The sequence below is a fragment of the Cadophora gregata genome (genome assembly GCF_030347475.1).
Source record: "Cadophora gregata isolate MNR1 chromosome Unknown scaffold_14, whole genome shotgun sequence".
Taxonomy (NCBI): domain Eukaryota; kingdom Fungi; phylum Ascomycota; class Leotiomycetes; order Helotiales; family Ploettnerulaceae; genus Cadophora; species Cadophora gregata.
In genome coordinates this window covers 782,510-800,960 of record NW_026695937.1, presented here as the reverse complement: position 1 = coordinate 800,960, position 18,451 = coordinate 782,510, and the positions used below count along the sequence as shown (strand labels likewise).

Sequence of the window (18,451 nt, the reverse complement as noted above, 5' to 3'; positions counted from 1 at the left end):
CCTTTGAAAGCTCAAGAAACAGAAGGATAAGACCGGATTTCCACTTCTGCTCACCACTTCCAGTTCTCTACCATTTATAACATCAATCGAGTTCTGCTTAAACCTTCACAATGGCAGAGCTTTGTACCGATAAAACTCCAGCAGCTGTGAGAAATGCCACGGTAAGGAGATTGTCACACGTTATACTTGTCGCTTTGTGCTGACTGAGCGACAACAGGGACTTCGCTTGATCACTGAGTCGACACCGAATGAGAAAAGGGTGCAGATTCTGCTTGAGCAATTGAAGGATGCCTATGGTATCGTGGTGGACAACTACCTGAATCGACCTCGAAACGGATGAGCACGAGGAAGATTGGTTCTTACGTCTCAATTCTGACAGTGCGTAACGACAGCTAGCCCCCCGTCCCTGAGCATTGAGGGTTTGTATACAAAGTGTCGAGTTTGAATGATGTACTGGCCATTACATTGAATTAACATCGACCAGTACTAAATTATTGCCGCTTAGGACGAAGTCCGATTCTGATGGACAGCACGCAATTCCCACCTTTCCCGGTGATGGAGTCAACTGCAGAACTCCTGTATTTTCAAGATACCTTTGATAAGAGGAGCTGTCCGGATTCGGTAATACGCGTGAGCATAGCGAAGTAGTATAATAAATTCTCTGCTGACAAGCATTGGGCCAGCCAAATCAAGGGCAATGAAACCATTTCAGCAAATCTGCACCCGAGAAACTACCTTGTGAGTAATGTGTGATAACCTTTTGTCTTACGTTGAGAAGCCTGTTGGCTAACTTAGATGGAAAAACTACCAGATGCCTTTGCAAGATTTCGAACGGAGACTTTGCGCGTACACGACATGAGTCTCAGTACTTGACAAATGCGTACACCATGATTTTTTTGGCCAACAGATCACCCAGCATTTCTGTATCTCCAGGTCGCCCATCCAAATATCCAAAACACGCTGCCTCCAGGACACTCAGTTCCATCCTGACCCACCAAGCCAAAACCATTCATCAAGCGAAGGACCGCCTGATTGTCCCTGCTCGTCTGCACAAAAAGTTCCTCGGATCGCGAGGATCTGAAGTATCTTTCAAACGTGTATTCAAGGGCCTCTTTCATATACCCCCTTTGCCGAAATTCTGGGTGTATTCTGAACGACACTTCATTCCTGGTTCGTTCGATTTTGATGAACCCGATAACTGTGCCTTGAGGGACATTTGGTGCATCGTAGCTGGTGTGGCCGGGCAAAATGATGAATAGTTGTAGAGCTCCAAGGTTGGCCCACTGCCCCCATTCTCGGTACCATTCCCCAGGGGATCCTCGAAGGTCGTTGATCCTGCCATATACTTGACTCTCTTGCGCTTCACAGCATCTCACTAGGAGGCGTGGGGTGCCAATGGAGGTTGGAGTCATTCTATTAGCTGAACTGGAAGTTTGCTATTAGTTCGTCTTCATTTTCTATTTGTTGTGCTAATAATCTCGTTTTGGTGATCTTGCTGACCGAGTACGCCGAGGGATCGCAAAATAATAGTTTTGGAATGCAGGGAGGAGTTGTTGCATACGGTATGGCTAAGCTCATACATAGTCCTTTCGATCAGCCTCGAGTCATCTACCCTCTTCTTCCGATGCGTGATGCCCATTACAATTCCTTTGATGGATCGGGTTCTGTGGGTCCCTCGATGTAGAGGACCTTTGTTTCGTAACAATTTCTTTGGAATGTCAGGCATATATTTAGCCTCTCAATATTGAGTACAAAGAACCGACACCGACGATGTTGCACAGAACATCATATACAGTTCTGTACTTGGTATGTACTCCTTTTGAATGTTTCTTTTCTTGGTACTCGACGTGGCTCACTGGCGGTAGTACATGTGTTGCCAACCACGCAAGCTTTGATATTACTCAAAGCGTTACGTGGGCGAATGATGAATTTTTCTGGGGTTCATTCATGTGTTTAGGTAATGGTTTCTGTCCTTCTTTTGGGCTCATTTGGCCGAGTTGCATGGTGGAATGACTGCTTGACAGCGGAGCAGAAAACGAGGCCGTCGAATAAAAATTCTTGAAGACATCCACCCAACCACAATAGCTCGAGCACTTGGAATTTTTGTTCTTTATTTAGTTCAAAACAATTCAAAGCTTAATGCCCCAAGAACTTTTCGCTGACGTTCCAAGCTTTCCGCCTCAGACCTCCCTACCTACCTACCTTAAGGAAAGTGCTGCCCTGGGTACACTGACCTAAAACAGTCAAATCAAAATTAATAGCCAACAGTTACCTAGAAAAATATTAACAGTCCCCAGCCGGTAATTTAATTATCGACTGCGCAACAACTGTAGGTATAATAGTTTACTCAGTCCCGCGGTCCCTATCCCCTAAGCTGCCGTTAACACACTTTTGCAGGGCGCAGTGCTGAGCGAGGCGCTAAAGTTCAAATGACTGCCTGAATTGTAGGGCACATGCGCTACGCTAGGCCCCTGGAGAAATGTGTGTTCTGAACGGCAGCTTAGGGGATATGGTACTCAGCTTCAGACATACCATGTGCCTGTAGCACTGCCGAGTGAAACTTTAGCGAGCAACAAACCACTTCATTGCTTGGAACTACCTCGAAATGGGGAGTTGAAAGTCTGTCTGCATTGGTCTCAACCAGACCAAAATTCGAAATGCATATTAATAGAGACCTGCTTGCGTTTATGAAACTATCAGGATTGTCTAAACTTGCTTCGTCGATTCTTCGAGGGCCGAAACTTTCTCCAACCGAATCGCCCCTTCTCCACCTGTGTTGTGTATTGTTTTCTCTCGCTTGTGGAAGGGGCAGCCTGTCCGGAAACAAACACTAAATCTTTTCGTAGTGAATGACTGAATATAAAACGCTATCATTACAGCACTCAGGCCCCCAAGATTTTATCGCAACTCTCGTTTGACCATATTTTTATCAATCAATACTGTCTCTGGCATTAATATCAAAACGACAACCTTCGCATTGAGAGCAACAGCAACATGGATCCAACGACGCTCCAAGTTAGCAACAGTATCGCAGACCTGAATTCAATTTCATCAATTGATATGGAAATCGCCGCAGCTGACATCAAAATATGGGTAGATCTTTTTCATTACAACGACCACGATGCTCGAATCGCAATTCTCGCTCACAGAATGGATAGTTCAGCACATGTTTCGGACGAGAAATGGAGATGGGTTCAGTGGGGTCATGAAAAAGCTGGATTCAACAAGGAAGCCTACGAACATCTTCTCGTCTTGAAGAGATTGAGCGAGAAAGAGAAGGTGTGCAAAGCCAAGGGAGTACCATTATTTGAGTGGGTTGGAGACTATTCGAGGATTTGCTTGGAAGGATTTCTCACTCTCGATATTCTCCGACGCATCCTATCAATAAGCGATGAAGAGATTGGGACAATTGACTCGGCAGAGAAGTGGTGTTACATCAAGCATAACACATATCATGAAGAACACTTATCGGCGTGGGTGAGGAGGTGGGATAGAGCGGTGACTGCTGCGAGACGTGCGTACAATGCGGTTTGGAAGGTGGCAATTGAGGAGCAAACAGAAGCAACCACGCTTGCCAGGGCAGGTTTCCATGCAGTTCAGTCAAGCATCCAACCTGACGACAGAAACGTGGATATTCGGGCAGAATTCGCGCTACTAGACGGAGAGCACAGTACAAGTCAGTTGGAGCAGAATAGTGTGCACGGCATGCAAATACGGAATCTATCTACCCCATCTCGATGGCGTCAACTCCAAGCTCAACTCATTAGATTGAGGCCGAGTCTGCCATTTCGAGCGCTTCCACCACAGCGTAGGCTCCCAGGCTCACTCGAACCGGTACTTGACCCATGGAGCCAGGTGGGCGTGCGATCCTTCTGGCAACGTTACAGACGCGATCCCGCTATAAGACTTCCTGAATTCGGCAATGCGCCAAGAGTATTTCCCCTTCCTGGCGAGGTTGCCACTGCACGACGAGAAGTTTCTCGTGTGAGCCGTTCTGATACGATATTGGACACAACAGCAACGACCCAAGGCACTCCTCCACCATATCGCGAAAGCCACGGATTCTTAACTGGAACCTCCATGCGTTTCGCAGAGCCATATTATTGGTTAGCTGCTACTTCAAGGCCTTTAGCTCGCCAGCGTGCACAGATGGAGAGACCAAGAAGTCGAACACATCGTATGGAGCAGCTGTTTGGAGACATGTACCCTCAAACCGTCTCCGACATGATCACTAGGGAAGTTGTCGTTGCAAACTCTCTCAAGATGGAAGATGCCTTTGCGGACGTCGAACCTGCTCCAGAAGCTAGCACAAGACGTGAGTGGCCTGAGGTGTGGAGCAAGTAGCATTTGCCTCAGAGAGATACCCAAGTGATCAAAGAGCGAAGTCTATTTCGGAGGGTCCTCAAGTCCAAGATATAGGCAAACCGTAGCATGATTTGCGTCACTTGCATGGAGTCGGAGGGAATGAATCGTGTTGCCTACATCTGGTGACTAAAACTAGCCATAGCTTTCTTGGCAGGAATAAAGTAGCGAGCGTTTGTACAGTTTCTTCTGGAAAATTTTACTGTATGATAGGTAGCATTCGAAACAGAGCATAAATGATGGCAAGCGTTTCTGTTGCGTGTGATCAGTCTGTTGACTGCTGACGTATTGTGCAAACTTGAGAATGAAAATTGTAGCAAATACGTATGATTTATAAATTATAAACAAGGACTGCTTCCATTCCGATTCCTCCTCCACTCTAATCTCAGCACACAGTGGCTTTGGGAGGTGAGAATCTTTCATTAGTGCTCCTTCCCGGACTTGTACTTAGGGTATGCTTTGGCAGGGAATATTTTTCAGATTGAGCGATCTAGATATGGTAACTACATGCTGATACTGGAGTCTCAGATTATTTTGAGGAGCTACAAACTGGCGTTTCTCGTCTTCAAAATTCTGTTGTCTAAAGTAGGTAGGCAGGTACCTACCTAGATGCCTCAACATGCCCCACCATGGAATCTCGCTTATTTTCTCGCTACCGCTATCGCCCTGTAAACTTATCTGCCGAACAAGTCGCAACGCGACATACGAGCTAACTTGCCACAAACTTTTGAGATGTCTTCGTATTATTGTTCGTATTGCTTCATTTTCCATCCAATGTCGGAACTGCGCCCGCAAAACTTTATTGCTAAAATAAATATGTCACAAAGAAGGAATATTTTGGCCAAGTCCTCCTTGCAGATATTGTGCCTTGTCAGTTGTCGGCCCCAGAGAAAGCTATCTGCCTCTTCAATAACATTCAGAACACCTCAGAACCTACAGCTTTCTCGACAACATTTTGAGAGCTTCGAGCCTATAGTGTGCCGAACCCAAAAAATCATCTTTGGTAGTTGCGTTACATTCGGATATCGTTCTGGGTTCTTTCAAGCATCCTGAGAGAGGTGGCTCTCAGAATCCCTTGACCGACGAGGTCGTTTAGAGAGAGCAGAGTTGATATATATAGGTAACATTTTATGGGATTATGCTTGGAGTAGCTGCTTTCATTCATGTGTTGACGATCCAGCGCTCGTGGCGTGCCAATCACTAAGATTACCAACGGCGATCCGAATGACTATACAAAAACAGTCGTCTTGGCGATCAACCAGTCAGAACTACACGCTGAGGAGAATATGGACAACTAGACGCGACCGCCTGCCGTACGCGGAACAACTTCACTAGCTTCGATTCGGGTATTTCGAAGAAAACGTCTACCATCGCTCGCGCCTGCTGACCCTCAGCCGACAAATTATCGCGAAAATTCGAAAACGTCGAATTTTCTTGAGGACTGTTGCTCTGAATACTATCTTCTGGTTCAGAGCTCTCAAAGAATCGGGTGAAGTCTCGGCTTAATCTGGGCACTTCTATTGTGCTGCAAAGTTCTCACTCAAAAGGAGAATAACGGCCGGCCAGGAAAGATTCAGAAGCTGAATGACATGACAAACGGCACCAAGATTTCCTTCAGCGACATAAAAATGGAAGTTCAGACAACACAATGAATTTAGTGGGAGAAACACAGTCGAAAGCCCCAATAAGACCATACGATCCAATGCAGGTCTACCGCACACCTCGCGTCAAATACACCTCTCCCTCTCCTCTCCGAAAACAAACAAAAGACATACAACTGCAAGTCTGCCAGACTACTACCCAGTGGGAGACTTCCAATCAAAGCTACGTTTCCGAGGAGTGGCCCAATAAATAGGACTCTTGCGATTGCGAATTTGCGAGAAATTCAGAAATTCTAGTCTTATATCAACAACCTGGTGAAATGACACCAGAAAATATGTAATTTAGCTTGGATCTTTATAGAACGAGTCGGCAATTTAACCAAGCTTCAGATCTTTCACGGGCTCCTCAATCGATAAATCCGGCGTTGATGTTCTCCAACCAGCTCCTTCACATATCCGACCTCCATCGATCCACCTGACTTGTGGCAACAATTGACTCGCCACCCATCTCGCAGTCGTGGTGTGCAGGCTCCCCTCACCAAACGGCTCGTCGGTACGATCAACCCCTGTCCCATCCGAGGAAAGAGACTTCGAAGTGTGAGGGATACTAGATCTGCCTCCTGCAAGTGCTTGGAAGACAATCAATTGATCCTGCAGGTACTCATCTACCACGCCTCCTTTCCTCAGCTCAGCATCAAGTTCATCCACAACTCTCTGAGATATTTCCGTGGTGATCTTCTCGTAATCTGGATTCTTGGTGCTTCCGCTGTACAACCAGTCTCGCCCGAACCGTAGACCCGTGGAGGTGTGAGCTACTAATAGAGTGTATATCCTTGCCTTATGTCTGCTGTCTCTCACAAGTAGGAAGTTGACGTCGATACCGGGGAAAACGATACTAAGCTCCACAGTCAATGCATTCTTCAGAGGTTCTTGCATGTGTGCTGGGACGAGAAGTGATACATCAATCCGGGTGAGATTTCCTTGCTCAGTTGGCCAGTTCGGTTCTTGTATTGTTTTTCCGAGCGATGCTGGTTTGATCACGAACTTCGCCGAGCCGATTTCAGGGGTTCCATGGGACCACCCGCGATGCTCTAGCCTCCTCTCGACTTTGATACCAAACCTCTCCAAGGCGGGCAAGAGGACTTGGTCCAGATATTCAAACGAGAGAGAGAAGCTGACATTACTCCCGCCTTGGATAGTAAGAGTTATTGGGGAGCCAGGTTCATCTCCTGCGAAAAGGAAGAAAGGTAGCGTAGCTTGGAATACCAGGAGGATGCTCGCTGCTGAGTCTGCTTTGACCCTGATATTCCGGCCTTTGATATCTCCTGGAGATAAGTTTGCCTTGAACTCAACCGTCTTGCTTCCCACGGAGCAGCCTGTTACTTCTGCATTCGTTGCATCTGCAAGACATTGGATGCAGGAAACGTGCTGAGCTTTCAGACCTGGTAAACCAATCAACGTCGAACTCCGCCAAGGGAATTTCAAACCGAGAGCCATCTACTCACCACCACCTCGGACTTTGCCCGCTCTATTCCCTCTTACATTGTCTATCATAATTGGTGTTCCAGTTAATGCAGCAAGGGCGACAGCAACTCTGACCACCTGGCCTCCACCTTCTCCTGTGCGTCCATCAAGCCTTACGATGTGTTGTTTCGCCATGATTGATTGCCACTTCGACTTCTCTAAGGCGTAAACAGGTACAGATATTGTTGCCTATGTACTTTTTGCGTCTGCCTTGCTGCGGCGAATTGAGCGATTGTCGGTCAGCCCTGTCAGGCTGCAGATGATCTGCGAGCCAATGACCAAAGAACCGGAATCCGCTGCTGCTTTCAATGTGGAGATCTGAATATGGATTACCACTTTTGATGTTTGTGTTGCAAGTGATGGAAATGAACAAAAGCAATTGGAGGCAGCTGGAAAATCATGATATTTATATTGTGATGAGTGCAGCGGCGTGAGTCACTTGAGCTTGTGCTGCTGCGAAGTGAAGGCTGAGCAGTCAAATGGAAATGATCCAGCCCCATATGTTTGCAGTAAAATGACTGACTGTAATTCTGGCGAGACTTAGAGCCAGCTATGTCTCGCACCACTAAGTGAGAGATATCTTGAAGGTACTAGAATGTATTACACATTGTATTCTGGGATGGTTTGAGTTTGCCTGAGTAGGAATCCGGATCACAAGAGAAACTCAGCCCCCGGACTGCCAAGAACTGGAGGCGGGGTGAAGCGGGTGAGGCAGGATCACATCCCGGTGAGATGCATTGCTTCTTCGCCGCTCCTACAGCCTCACTTACTTCACATACGACTCAAATTCAATATTCAGTCTTGCCATAATGTGGATGTTTGACTGTTGTACTCATCCGAAGATCTTGATCGACGACGACGAGATCATTCCATAGGGCAGTCAACAACAAGATGTTGCGCCAGCCGTCCCATTCGAGCTCGATATCAACTTCCGCCAGTCCCAAAGGACGCTTGAGCTTCTTCAAGAAGAGACCTTCGACCAGCAGTACGATATCTCGGGAAGATCATGGCTCCTCTGATAAGATATTCGATGTATGTTATGTATCTTGCTGCAGAAAATATAGGACGATGCTAATGAAAACCAAAGGCGCAACACTCGGACAAGATACCAAACTCCCCCGTCTTCTCAGACCTTGAATTTGCTCGAGCGAACAATGGCGTACCCTCCCCCGACAGCTTCGTTGCTGCGACTCATGATTCCGAATACCTGCATCTCCGCGAGAACATCCGGCGCATGAAGAAAGCTCCGTCTGGTCCGGATCCGAAGAAGGTCGATGCAGCATGGGAAGTCTATAAGAAAGTGAGGGATGATTCTCTGCAGCTCTGCAGAAGTCTTCTGCAAAAGTCCCGTAAGACATGCCCGCAGATATACGTAGGGGAGGTTCTGCCAGAATGAGCCAAATGCTGATGGCAGAATAGAATTCCATGGACAACATGTCTCACTTGAATCTAATATCAGCCCTCTGGAGACTAGATCATCAAACAGCGGCTCTCTCATTGAGACTACTGTTCCTTTCCAGGTCAACGATCAATGGCTATCCGCCATCAACGAATACAAAACTGCCCAGGAAGCAATGCTTGAGAACCTTCGCACATCATTGGTAACTACTTACAAGGCATACGAAGCAGGCGCATCAGACAGGCAATTGCAGGCATTCTTGAGTGATAAAGTGCTACGGAAGAATCTGATCGACAAGTGGAGGGACGAGAGCATACATCGGATGAAGTCGGAGAAACATCTTTTCTGGGAGCATTACCGAATACGGTCATTGAACTTCGACAGGTTAAAGCTTGACCTGAAAGCTATTGAAAAGATATTCGGTGAGGTAGAGGATGGACAAGCACCGAATCTGGCCATAAGAGAATATGTGATTGCGAGGGATGGAGACACGATCCTGGAATTTGCGAACGCAGCTTCAGAAATTCATCCGATTTTAAGATTCCGGGTATCGTCTCATCTTTTGGCAGCAGCATCACCACTATTCTTCCAATTCCTTTCGTCCCAGAAACCTGGAGGCAGCCAGCCACTCGACATGATCAGTCAACTCCCTCCACCTCCGTCAAGGCACATTTGCAAGGACGGGATGGAAGTTAAAGTTTACCAGATGCCTCAAATAGAATTGAACAACAACGAAGGTCTCACCATCCTTTTTCATGCCGCACATATGCACAATCCCAAGATCCCCAGGCAGATTGAGTTTCCGGTCTTTGTGAGCATTTCAGAAGTGTGTCTACGATATCGATGCACTTCACCACTGGAATTACAGGTTGAATATCAGTGGTTGCCTCAATGGATACATCTAATAGGGGACGATAATGCTGACGGGTTCCTGGTTATTGCTTATGCCTTCGGGCTGAGGAGGATTTTTACCAGAATGTCAAAGTCAGCCATCTTGAATGCCACTAGCGACGAGGATATCCAGAGCAAAACGTTGTGGCCACAAGCAGTTAGGGACAAGATCAAAGCAACTAGAGCAGCTAAGCTGGCTCAAATCCAAGATTGCTGTCAGACTGCAATTGGAGAATATTTCCGCACTCCCTCTAGCTCTGCTGATCAAGGCCCAAATATTGGAACTTTGCAATTGACTTCGCAACCGCGGTGTCCGAGGAACTCCCACATGTGTGACGCAACAAATCTTGGCTGGCTCATGCTCGTCTACAACGAACTTCAAATCTTACCCAGCATCATGAAAGATGTAGGTTTCCAGGATCTACCAGACTCGCCCAAACATAGCGTACAAAACCTCGTTGATTGCTTGAGATTGATGCCAAGTGCTCCTCAAGTTCACAGCGGTGTTTGCGATTATGCAGCCGCCTTCAGAAGCGACATTAATGATATCTACAATAGTGTCAAAGGTCTAACCCTACACGACGTGAGTGGAAAGAACGGCTGGGCTTTGTCGAAGAACGCTGGTCCATCAGAGGACAGGTTGGACGATCTTCCCAAAGATGCAGCCGAGCTCGAAGCCCCGCTCGAATACAGACGGCAAACAAGAAGGCAGATAGCCATATCAAACGAGGATATTAGCATGCGAATCCTTTCTCACCTCGAGAACATGGAAGATCTCAACTCCGCCGCAATGATAGACAAGACATTCTACCATGCCTACAAGCGCAACGAAGCCACCCTTCTCAAGAATGTTTTCAAAGCTGAGCGACGAAGGACCATGTCAACAGCAAACCAAGATGTTTCCGGCCTACGGAAAGGTCTTCGGCCAAACTCCCAGAGATCAAGCCCACTCAACCTATCCATTCCTGGCTCTAACCAAGAGCCCAAATCCCTTGCTGCTGATAGGCTACGCTTTCCACCCGCCGTAGGAGCAACAGGCAGCGACGCAGAATCCAACGATCTGTACGATGCATCCCCTCCTTTCTCGCCTATCGAAGATGACGATGAAGACGAGGTTGTTGAGGAAGTTGATGAAATCCCCATGTCTGAAGAGGAAGCTCATCGTATCCTCTGGCCGGACGCTGTGTCGACGCGAGTCTCTTCACCTATAGTGAGGGCTAGGGTGAATAATCGGGAGCGAGCGCCGGAGAATAACGAGAAATGCTTGGTGGGTGACGTGGTGCATATTGAAGATAAAGTGCGCATTGTAGATGGCGATAAGCATTTGAGAGACGAGAAGGATATGGCGCTGGGTTTGGGGAGTTACAAAAAGTGATTTGATTTTGGTATGACAGAGGATCTGTTGGATCATGTGCTATGAATTTGCATTATGAGGTGTTCTGGGTTTGGGTATACCTTAAGTTGGGCATTGGATCTCGGCGTTTGAGTGAGGAATAGGAGATTAGGATATCCTCCGATTAAGGCTGGATTCAGATGGCGCTCTATACCCATGCGCATGATTTAGGAAGTCAAAGAATGTATGAAAATATCATCTATACTTAGTCAGCAATCTCGTCTACCAGATGAACTGTGGAGAGTCGTGGTCAATTTCTTTTGGGCAACATACCAGCTGCTATCACTTTACTCGCTCCATTACAATTAACAGAGTCATACAAAGAAAGAAGGGCTTAAAACGACGATTTCGATGCACAATTTTGCCTGAAAGACATATGCCGTAACATGTAGTTCGAAGTTATAGGGGAAAGCAAGTGAAGCGATATCAGAACAGCCCTTCTGTTCATTGAATTCTCTCCAGGCTCTAAAACATAAAATAGGATTGAATTTCTTCTAGTATCTGGTTGATTACTATTCACTTTATAAAGATTTTACTAAAAGCTACTAGCCTAATGGATCTCCACTCGGCCTGTCCTTCTGCTTCGACTATAACAACCTATTCAAAAGATCTCAAAGTGTGCATCCACCGGCTTCCCACAGTTGATACTTAAGATATCCTAAACAGTGACCACTATCAGCATAACTCATCATCTCGGCTCATCTCACCATACTCCTAGCTCAAGTCCACCTCTGGCAGCTTGATTTGATAGAGCAGCAAGAAAATGAAAGTCAACTTACCTGTGGACAAGCACTAAACGCAACAACCATATCCATCTCCGCCTTTAGGCAGATATACTGCCCTTCCTTGCTAGTTGGTGGCTCGAACGAAATGGTCAGGAGATCATCGTGGACGGGGATGTTCATGAAGAGGTTAAAGGGGGAGGGTGTGAATTGTGGTGCTTTGAGACCTGTGGGAATTGATGAGCTTGGTCTTTCGTGGTACCATTCCCTAGATTCTTGACAACATTCAAACAGATTATTTCCAAACGCAGCCTCAAATTTTGTGAATGATTGTCAAGATATTAAAGGAATGAAAGCATGATAACTAGTCATCTTGAACATAATAAACGCAGGAGGACCTACCAAGCGCACCCAACCCCTCCACCAAATTATCCGCACAATTCCTATGCTCACTCCCACCACCCAACTCCTCATACCTCTGCCTATCACACGCCGCAATAAGCGTATCGTGAGTCCCAGGCGTCGTATCCTCCACCACCGTCAACATCTTGACCCTCTCATTACTGTACAGACCATCCCCCACTTTCGGGATGATCTTGTTGAGAGACGCACGGGTGTGCTGCATAGACATTTGGGAGATGATGTGAGAGCTTGAAGAGGGAGGGAAAGAGGAAAGGAGGAATGCCCAGGTGTCAACAACTTGGGTGCCGGAGGTGTTGATTACTTTGATGGTTTGGCCTGCGAGGAGGGGAGTGGCGATGCCGTGGCGAGCGGGGATGGTTGTTGGTGCCATTTTTGAGAGGTGGAGGGCTCCCAGGTAGGTGGAAATTACGTTGGTTATTCGAGTCTATAAGGGAAATGAATGCTGTAAATATTCAGCTTCAATTATTGTGTTGTGAGTTACAGTTGGAGGAGAGACGCACATGATGTTATGTTTTGGCTGGCATGATAAGATGATAAGCGAAGCGCCGCCGGGAATGACCAAGGGTGGAGGAGGAGACTTGCCGCCCGGGATCATACACGAATTGGCAGTTGAAGAGCCTGCTAGGTCAAAGCAATGTAAGGTTTATTTTATTGTGAACGATTCCCATGAGCTACTCTTTCTACAACCACTACGATGAAAGCCCCTAGACTGTCCATCAAGTCCACGAACTGAACGACGCAAAACATAAACATTGTGGGTCTTCTGTCGACGAATTGAACCCCAGCCTAAAGGGTAAAGCCCAGCCTTCACAGTTGAACTTCCCCCAATGTCCTCGGCCGGTCTCTGCGCTGCTGTGGATACTAGATCACCGGCCGTCTCCACCACGAGGCTGAAGACGTGTTCTATTTGTGGTCGTGGGAGCGTTTAAAGGACGTTGACCCCAAAGGTAAAAGACGCGATGTAGGGGACATATCTAGGGGTCCAACCATCGACTCTACCGTCGTAGCCGTACAGCGAAGATACTACTACGTATGACAGGAAAAGGAACTGTGTTGCCCACCATCGATAATAAGAGCCAACCAAGGCCAAACAAACGGGCATGACTATAAGGCACAAAAGCATCTTCCAAACCACCCAGTCATCCAGGGCGGCAAACTGATGACATGCAAGGACAACGCTTGAGGTGTATTGCGCTTTTGGGTCCCAGGAGGTAGAATGCTCCAATTGTCCCTGCACGACAAAGTTGCCCTTGCAGTCTCTTCGAACAAAAGTATGGAGAACCGGCGTACGCGAGTTGCTACACTTTCCGGGCACAATATTGACGGTGGAGTTTAAGCGGTGACAGACGTCTGGCTTGAAGGTCCTCTGGGTCTGTCTGACATTGTAGTCCGCTTTGTTGAAAACTGCGTGGAAGTCTGTGGTCGCCTCAGGAGACAGGCTGGCAAGGTTGGCTTCGTCGGTGTGCCCATGCTTATTGTGCATTACTTGAGGGGTCTTGATAGCTTTACCACATCTGAAAATTATCGAAGATTGCAAAGACTGTCCAGACTCTCTGTGGAAACATTGACCAACTGTAGGAGAAGAGGACATTTCGGTTCCACCATCAAGCTCTTCAGTGCAAGCGGCTTGGGCGTAGGTGAAGAAGGTAGGTACACTGCCGTCTGCGCAGAGTCCTTCTGACTTGATTTGGACATCATAGTTTCGGAAGCCGGTATTCGTGAGGCAGACACCAGGAGAAAGTGATATTGTCGTTGCAGGGGTGCTTGGGAAGCAGCTGGCTTTCGAGTATGGCTCATTCCAGAATTTCAAGATAGCATCTTGCTCGAGCCCTGGACCATGCAATGCAGGCGAATGATCTAAGGCGACCATAACTGTGCTCGAGGTATCGCGTACAAGGGTTGAATTGCTTGACGATAATTCCCTGTAGATGTTGGTGCCAATTCCGGTGATGATACCTACAGGGCCCACGATGAAGGCCACGAAGCCCAGAATTTTGGCCCGGCTCATTTTGCAATCGCTCAAATATCGTGGCAGGGAACAAGTCAGTAAAGAAGAATAGTCTATAGCGATGTCTGCAAGTCCAAAAGTGATGGCGATTGATGATTGTTCTAGTTGATGATAGAGACGAATATTTTGATGTGTTGTTGAGCAGAAGAAAAGCAATGAACGATGGAAACAAAGGGAAGAAACTTTCCCAAGAAGAGCACCTTCCTCGTCAGTGAGCCTCTGGCACTCCAGTCGACAGAACGCAGCTACTACGACGTGTAGCCATAGTTCAAGTGGAAGGTACGACCTGGCTAAAGATCAGCACTCAATGATCATGGTAGCGCCAGCCAAGAAATTCCGGAGAGAAAGCAGTCATGCAATTAATAAGGGATCCCGGTCAAGATTGAAATGGTTGTCTTCCATATCTAAGTCATCATTACTCGTGAAGACATGCGCCTTTACGTGATGCTAGTTGGCAATCAGTGAACAAGAAACGTCTCAACATCTATTCCTACAGTCTATGAGATCTATGAAGTCTGCCACCTGGCGTTGATCTGCTTCTTCCTGACCTAGTGGATTATTAGCAATAGTCAGCCAAGAGTAATTGGACCAGCTTACCATAGGCGCCAGAATAAATACCCCCACCCAAAGGGCAAGAACTGTACCCACGAGACTCAACTTATTGAACCCCTTCCCAAGAATATCAAACGCCATGCTGGGTGCAACTCTAGTGCCGAAAATATCAATTCCGTAGGCAAAAACCAGGCTGGTACTCTCCAGAATAGCTGGAGTGGCAATCACATCTTGTACGCCAATAACTTCCCTCTTATGACTGAGGACAAGCTTTGGGTCGATATCGATGACCGGCTGGTACCTGAAGAGGCCCTCCTCTGCTTCCAGAGGTGTGGGGTCGCGACCAACAAGTCTTCGTGGGTCGAGAAGAGTTCTTGGAATTCCAACAATCGAGTTGGAATTTGCAAGAGTGCAGAGAATCTGGCGGGTGGTGATACCTTGGCCTGTTTGAGTAACAGCCATGTGGCTGATAGGCTCGGAAATAAGATATGATTGAGTGATGACATGCGGCAAAGCAGGCTCAGCATTTGGAATGTCGGAGGGTTCGACACTTGAAGCATTTGCCATCACGCCCAATGGACCACGATCATTTGCAACATCTGATTCATACATTTCGGACGCAACAATCTGGTAGCCTTTGGAGGACGGGAGTTCCGTTGTGGAGGTGACGACATCACTCCATAGTGAGTATGCAAAGAAGTTCTCCGTGAGGGCGGAAGTGATGGGTTGTTTGGTGTCAACGCCTTCGTGGCTCGTGGAGTACAGGAGATCGCCAGAGACGGTATCGAGGAGATAGAAAGAAGCAGTGGAGGCTTCGTCCGATACGGCAGTGACAAGAACGATATTCGGGTTCAGGTACTTGTATAAAACAGTCCGATCGCCGAGGACTCGTCCAATAGATGCAACCGGGTCATGAACAGGTCGGGAGATGATATTCACGATTCTTTGTCCGGAAACTGGCTGGAAAGTCCATACAACTGTGGGGACTGCGTTCGCACCGCTGGTCTGGAAGTTCAAGCCCTTAACTTCGCCATCTTTCCCTTGAACCACGAGATTAGCTGATGGTGCCCAGTCAGCTGGGATGTCTCCTGGATTGCCATCTAAGCCAATTGGAAGTAACCAAGGTCCCGACGGACTATCAACCACAGCAGTACTTTGTACTGTAGGCCATGATCCTGGCATGGTTCTCTCCACTGTCTTGCCTGTTGTTATCTCAGCCAACACGTACTCCCCATCACCGCCTCTGATTGTAACAATGCCCTTGGACTGTTCTACCCAGATTCCCCTGACTTGCCACTTCTGGCCAGCGGGAATATCAAATGCTTTAAGAGACCAAGCTACGGCTCCTTGGTTACCAGAATCAAGCCCGTATATGCGGCCACGCTGAGTAGCAATAATAACGATCTTGCTGAATCCAAAGCTATCCCGGATGAACACACCAGGCTTTTGAGTAGTCGCCTCCCCTGGCAGAATACTTGTGATAAATCGACTAGGCAGCTGCTGTAGATAAGCAGTGAGGTATTGAAGATCGTTCGCGTGACGCTTGACACGGTGAATGTATGCTGAGAGTGGGTTGCTATGTGCTTCTGCCTCTAGTGTCTTTGCCAAACTTTCTGACTCGGGAATCTCGGCCCACTCAGCAGCCACGGCACCAGAAAGACCTTCAATACGGGTCCAGTCAAGGGCACCATTCCGGATGAGAACCCAATCTTCATTGCTTGTAAGGATTGCAGAACGAACAGAGTAGGCGTCTGGACTCTTTTGAACAACCTCCGAGGCTCCATGTAAATATGTAGCAGAATCCTTTGCAGTCTTCATTGGCCACCGTCCAAGGATTCCATGTGACACGGAAGAGACAACAATAGCTTCGTCCTCGGTGATGCGAGTGAAGTAAACATTCGCATCTTGAGAGCTGACAGACACTGCACCCTTCCCGGGTAGTTTTGGAAGCGAGTATGCCTTGTTGATCCCTCCAGTCTTCAGATCAATGTGGTAGACGTCGGCTCGATTGGATAACGCTGAATGGCTGTGCACCAAGAAGTGGGGGAAGGACTGAATTAGCTCTGGTGCATGAATAGAGACCTTTACAATCTCCCCATCGGCGTCCTTCAAAGGCAGGGTTTGTAGACTCGAAGACTTCCCCAAAATATTGACCTTGAGATTGCTCTTTGCCTTGTCGGTCCAAGAAATGATTGGAGAGGCAGAGTTTGCGCCAACAAGGAGAACGTCCTCCGCGGCATGGACATCGCCCTTAGTCGAGAGAGTGTAATCGGTAATCTTCTTGCCCGTAACTGGATCCAAGGTGGTAACCTTCAGATTGTATGCGCCCGCAGATCCGTGAAGAGATACCACAAAGACATCCTTGACATTCGTGCTGACTTGCAAAGGGATATCGTCGCTGTGATCTTTATATTCCCAGGACACATCTCCATTCTTTCCCTTCAACTTCCGCAGAACTCCCTTCCCATCCTCTTCAAACAAAGCCAGGATATCTTTTGGCGCATTGTCGTTAGCTGCGCTTTCCATAATTTCCAAATCTTTCACTGTCCCAACGAATACATTTCCCCATATTTCCTTCCCACTCATGGCATCCCAGGCGTCGACTCTCTGCCCCGCGCCAGAAGCCACCACATTCTCGCCCTCTATAGGCCTTAGAAACCCATTGTCTGTGCCTAGAACGTGTCTCCAAAGGACCTTTCCAGTCCCAGGATGTACCGCGCCAAGAACTCCCAAATCGCTCAAAGTGTATAGCAACGACGCCTTATCTTCTCTCCGTGGGCGATGGAAGAACGTCGTGTGTGGTTGCGGCAGGCCAAGCAATTCGTGATGGTAGTCGACGGCGTAAGCATCGTCTGCGAACACGGCAAGCGTGCTAGGCAGGATGGATAGCGTTAAGCTGAGGAGATTGAGTGGCAGACGCATTGTTGCGTTGTGGGATAGGGTGGAGGGGATGCCTCGTTGAATGTCCTGGAGCTTGTCTTCAGCAATTGGAGCTTGTGACGGCTGGCTTGCCAAGGCTGAAGCTCAGCCCCACGTGATATCAGACTTGGACACCACTTCAAGCCCTTTCAAAGCGATCTCAAAGTTTAGTAGTCTGGCATTCTACTCAAATATGGTGCTATTGCCTCGCTTTCCGGTGTTTGATTTATTACATTCATGCAACATGCAACGCTAAAACAACAGGCTATTTTTTGTGCCAGTCATTTCTGGCGCCTGTGTCTGGCAAGCGAGTAAACACAACGCAGCCTTGTCCAAAGGGGCTCAGGTATTGCTTTCCATGAGAAAACACAATCAAGAGGCAACAGTGCTATATATACTACAAGCTCTGCCACTCAAACTTGGCAAAGCTTGCAGATTTATAGAATTACCATGACAGACAATGTTTCAAATGACCTCTGGTCCATCGACTACGTGACGGGTTGGGAAACTCCGCTTCGAGCAGCATCTCAGATGACAGAATCAAAGAGGAAGGTTAGATAGCTCAGCTCCATGTCTTGAAAGTGCTTCATGTGTGTTATCCCTTCAAGAATATAAATTTATGTTCGATTTGACTACCGTCAACGCCTGTTGACTGCA

At 47.6% G+C, this 18,451-nt stretch overlaps 7 protein-coding genes across 8 annotated transcripts; 3 read left to right on the top strand and 4 right to left on the bottom strand.

The window, feature by feature from the left end:
• Positions 1–110: 110 nt before the first annotated feature.
• On the top strand, positions 111–340 carry ONS95_004335 (uncharacterized protein; the record flags this gene model as incomplete). The annotated part of the gene is made up of 2 exons (XM_058497694.1): positions 111–161; positions 218–340. 2 exons carry the CDS (start codon positions 111–113, stop codon positions 338–340), a joined length of 174 nt encoding a protein of 57 aa, XP_058352420.1.
• Positions 341–751: 411 nt separating this feature from the next.
• Positions 752–1,725, bottom strand: ONS95_004334 (uncharacterized protein). The gene has a single exon (XM_058497693.1). It carries the CDS (start codon positions 1,410–1,412, stop codon positions 909–911), a length of 504 nt encoding a protein of 167 aa, XP_058352419.1. The 5' UTR covers positions 1,413–1,725; the 3' UTR covers positions 752–908.
• Positions 1,726–2,994: 1,269 nt separating this feature from the next.
• Positions 2,995–4,344, top strand: ONS95_004333 (uncharacterized protein; the record flags this gene model as incomplete). Its single annotated transcript, XM_058497692.1, has 1 exon — positions 2,995–4,344. The coding sequence occupies one exon, from the start codon at positions 2,995–2,997 to the stop codon at positions 4,342–4,344; it is 1,350 nt and encodes a 449-aa protein (XP_058352418.1).
• A 738-nt stretch (positions 4,345–5,082) lies between these two features.
• Positions 5,083–8,106, bottom strand: ONS95_004332 (uncharacterized protein). Its single transcript, XM_058497691.1, has 2 exons — positions 7,469–8,106; positions 5,083–7,405 (listed from the first exon to the last, which is right to left on the bottom strand). Exons 1-2 carry the CDS (start codon positions 7,620–7,622, stop codon positions 6,339–6,341), a joined length of 1,221 nt encoding a protein of 406 aa, XP_058352417.1. The 5' UTR covers positions 7,623–8,106; the 3' UTR covers positions 5,083–6,338.
• On the top strand, positions 8,107–11,514 carry ONS95_004331 (uncharacterized protein). Of its 2 annotated transcripts, XM_058497689.1 has the most exons (3): positions 8,107–8,519; positions 8,575–8,836; positions 8,907–11,514. In XM_058497689.1, exons 1-3 carry the CDS (start codon positions 8,379–8,381, stop codon positions 11,150–11,152), a joined length of 2,649 nt encoding a protein of 882 aa, XP_058352415.1. In that variant the 5' UTR covers positions 8,107–8,378; the 3' UTR covers positions 11,153–11,514. The 2 variants fall into 2 exon arrangements, with proteins under 2 accessions (XP_058352415.1, XP_058352416.1); XM_058497690.1 differs by having other exon boundaries at positions 8,575–11,514.
• A 95-nt stretch (positions 11,515–11,609) lies between these two features.
• ONS95_004330 (uncharacterized protein) lies at positions 11,610–12,807 on the bottom strand. The gene is made up of 3 exons (XM_058497688.1): positions 12,295–12,807; positions 11,950–12,119; positions 11,610–11,828 (listed from the first exon to the last, which is right to left on the bottom strand). Exons 1-3 carry the CDS (start codon positions 12,683–12,685, stop codon positions 11,772–11,774), a joined length of 618 nt encoding a protein of 205 aa, XP_058352414.1. The 5' UTR covers positions 12,686–12,807; the 3' UTR covers positions 11,610–11,771.
• A 433-nt stretch (positions 12,808–13,240) lies between these two features.
• ONS95_004329 (uncharacterized protein) lies at positions 13,241–14,323 on the bottom strand (the record flags this gene model as incomplete). The annotated part of the gene is made up of 1 exon (XM_058497687.1): positions 13,241–14,323. One exon carries the CDS (start codon positions 14,321–14,323, stop codon positions 13,241–13,243), a length of 1,083 nt encoding a protein of 360 aa, XP_058352413.1.
• Positions 14,324–18,451: the final 4,128 nt, after the last annotated feature.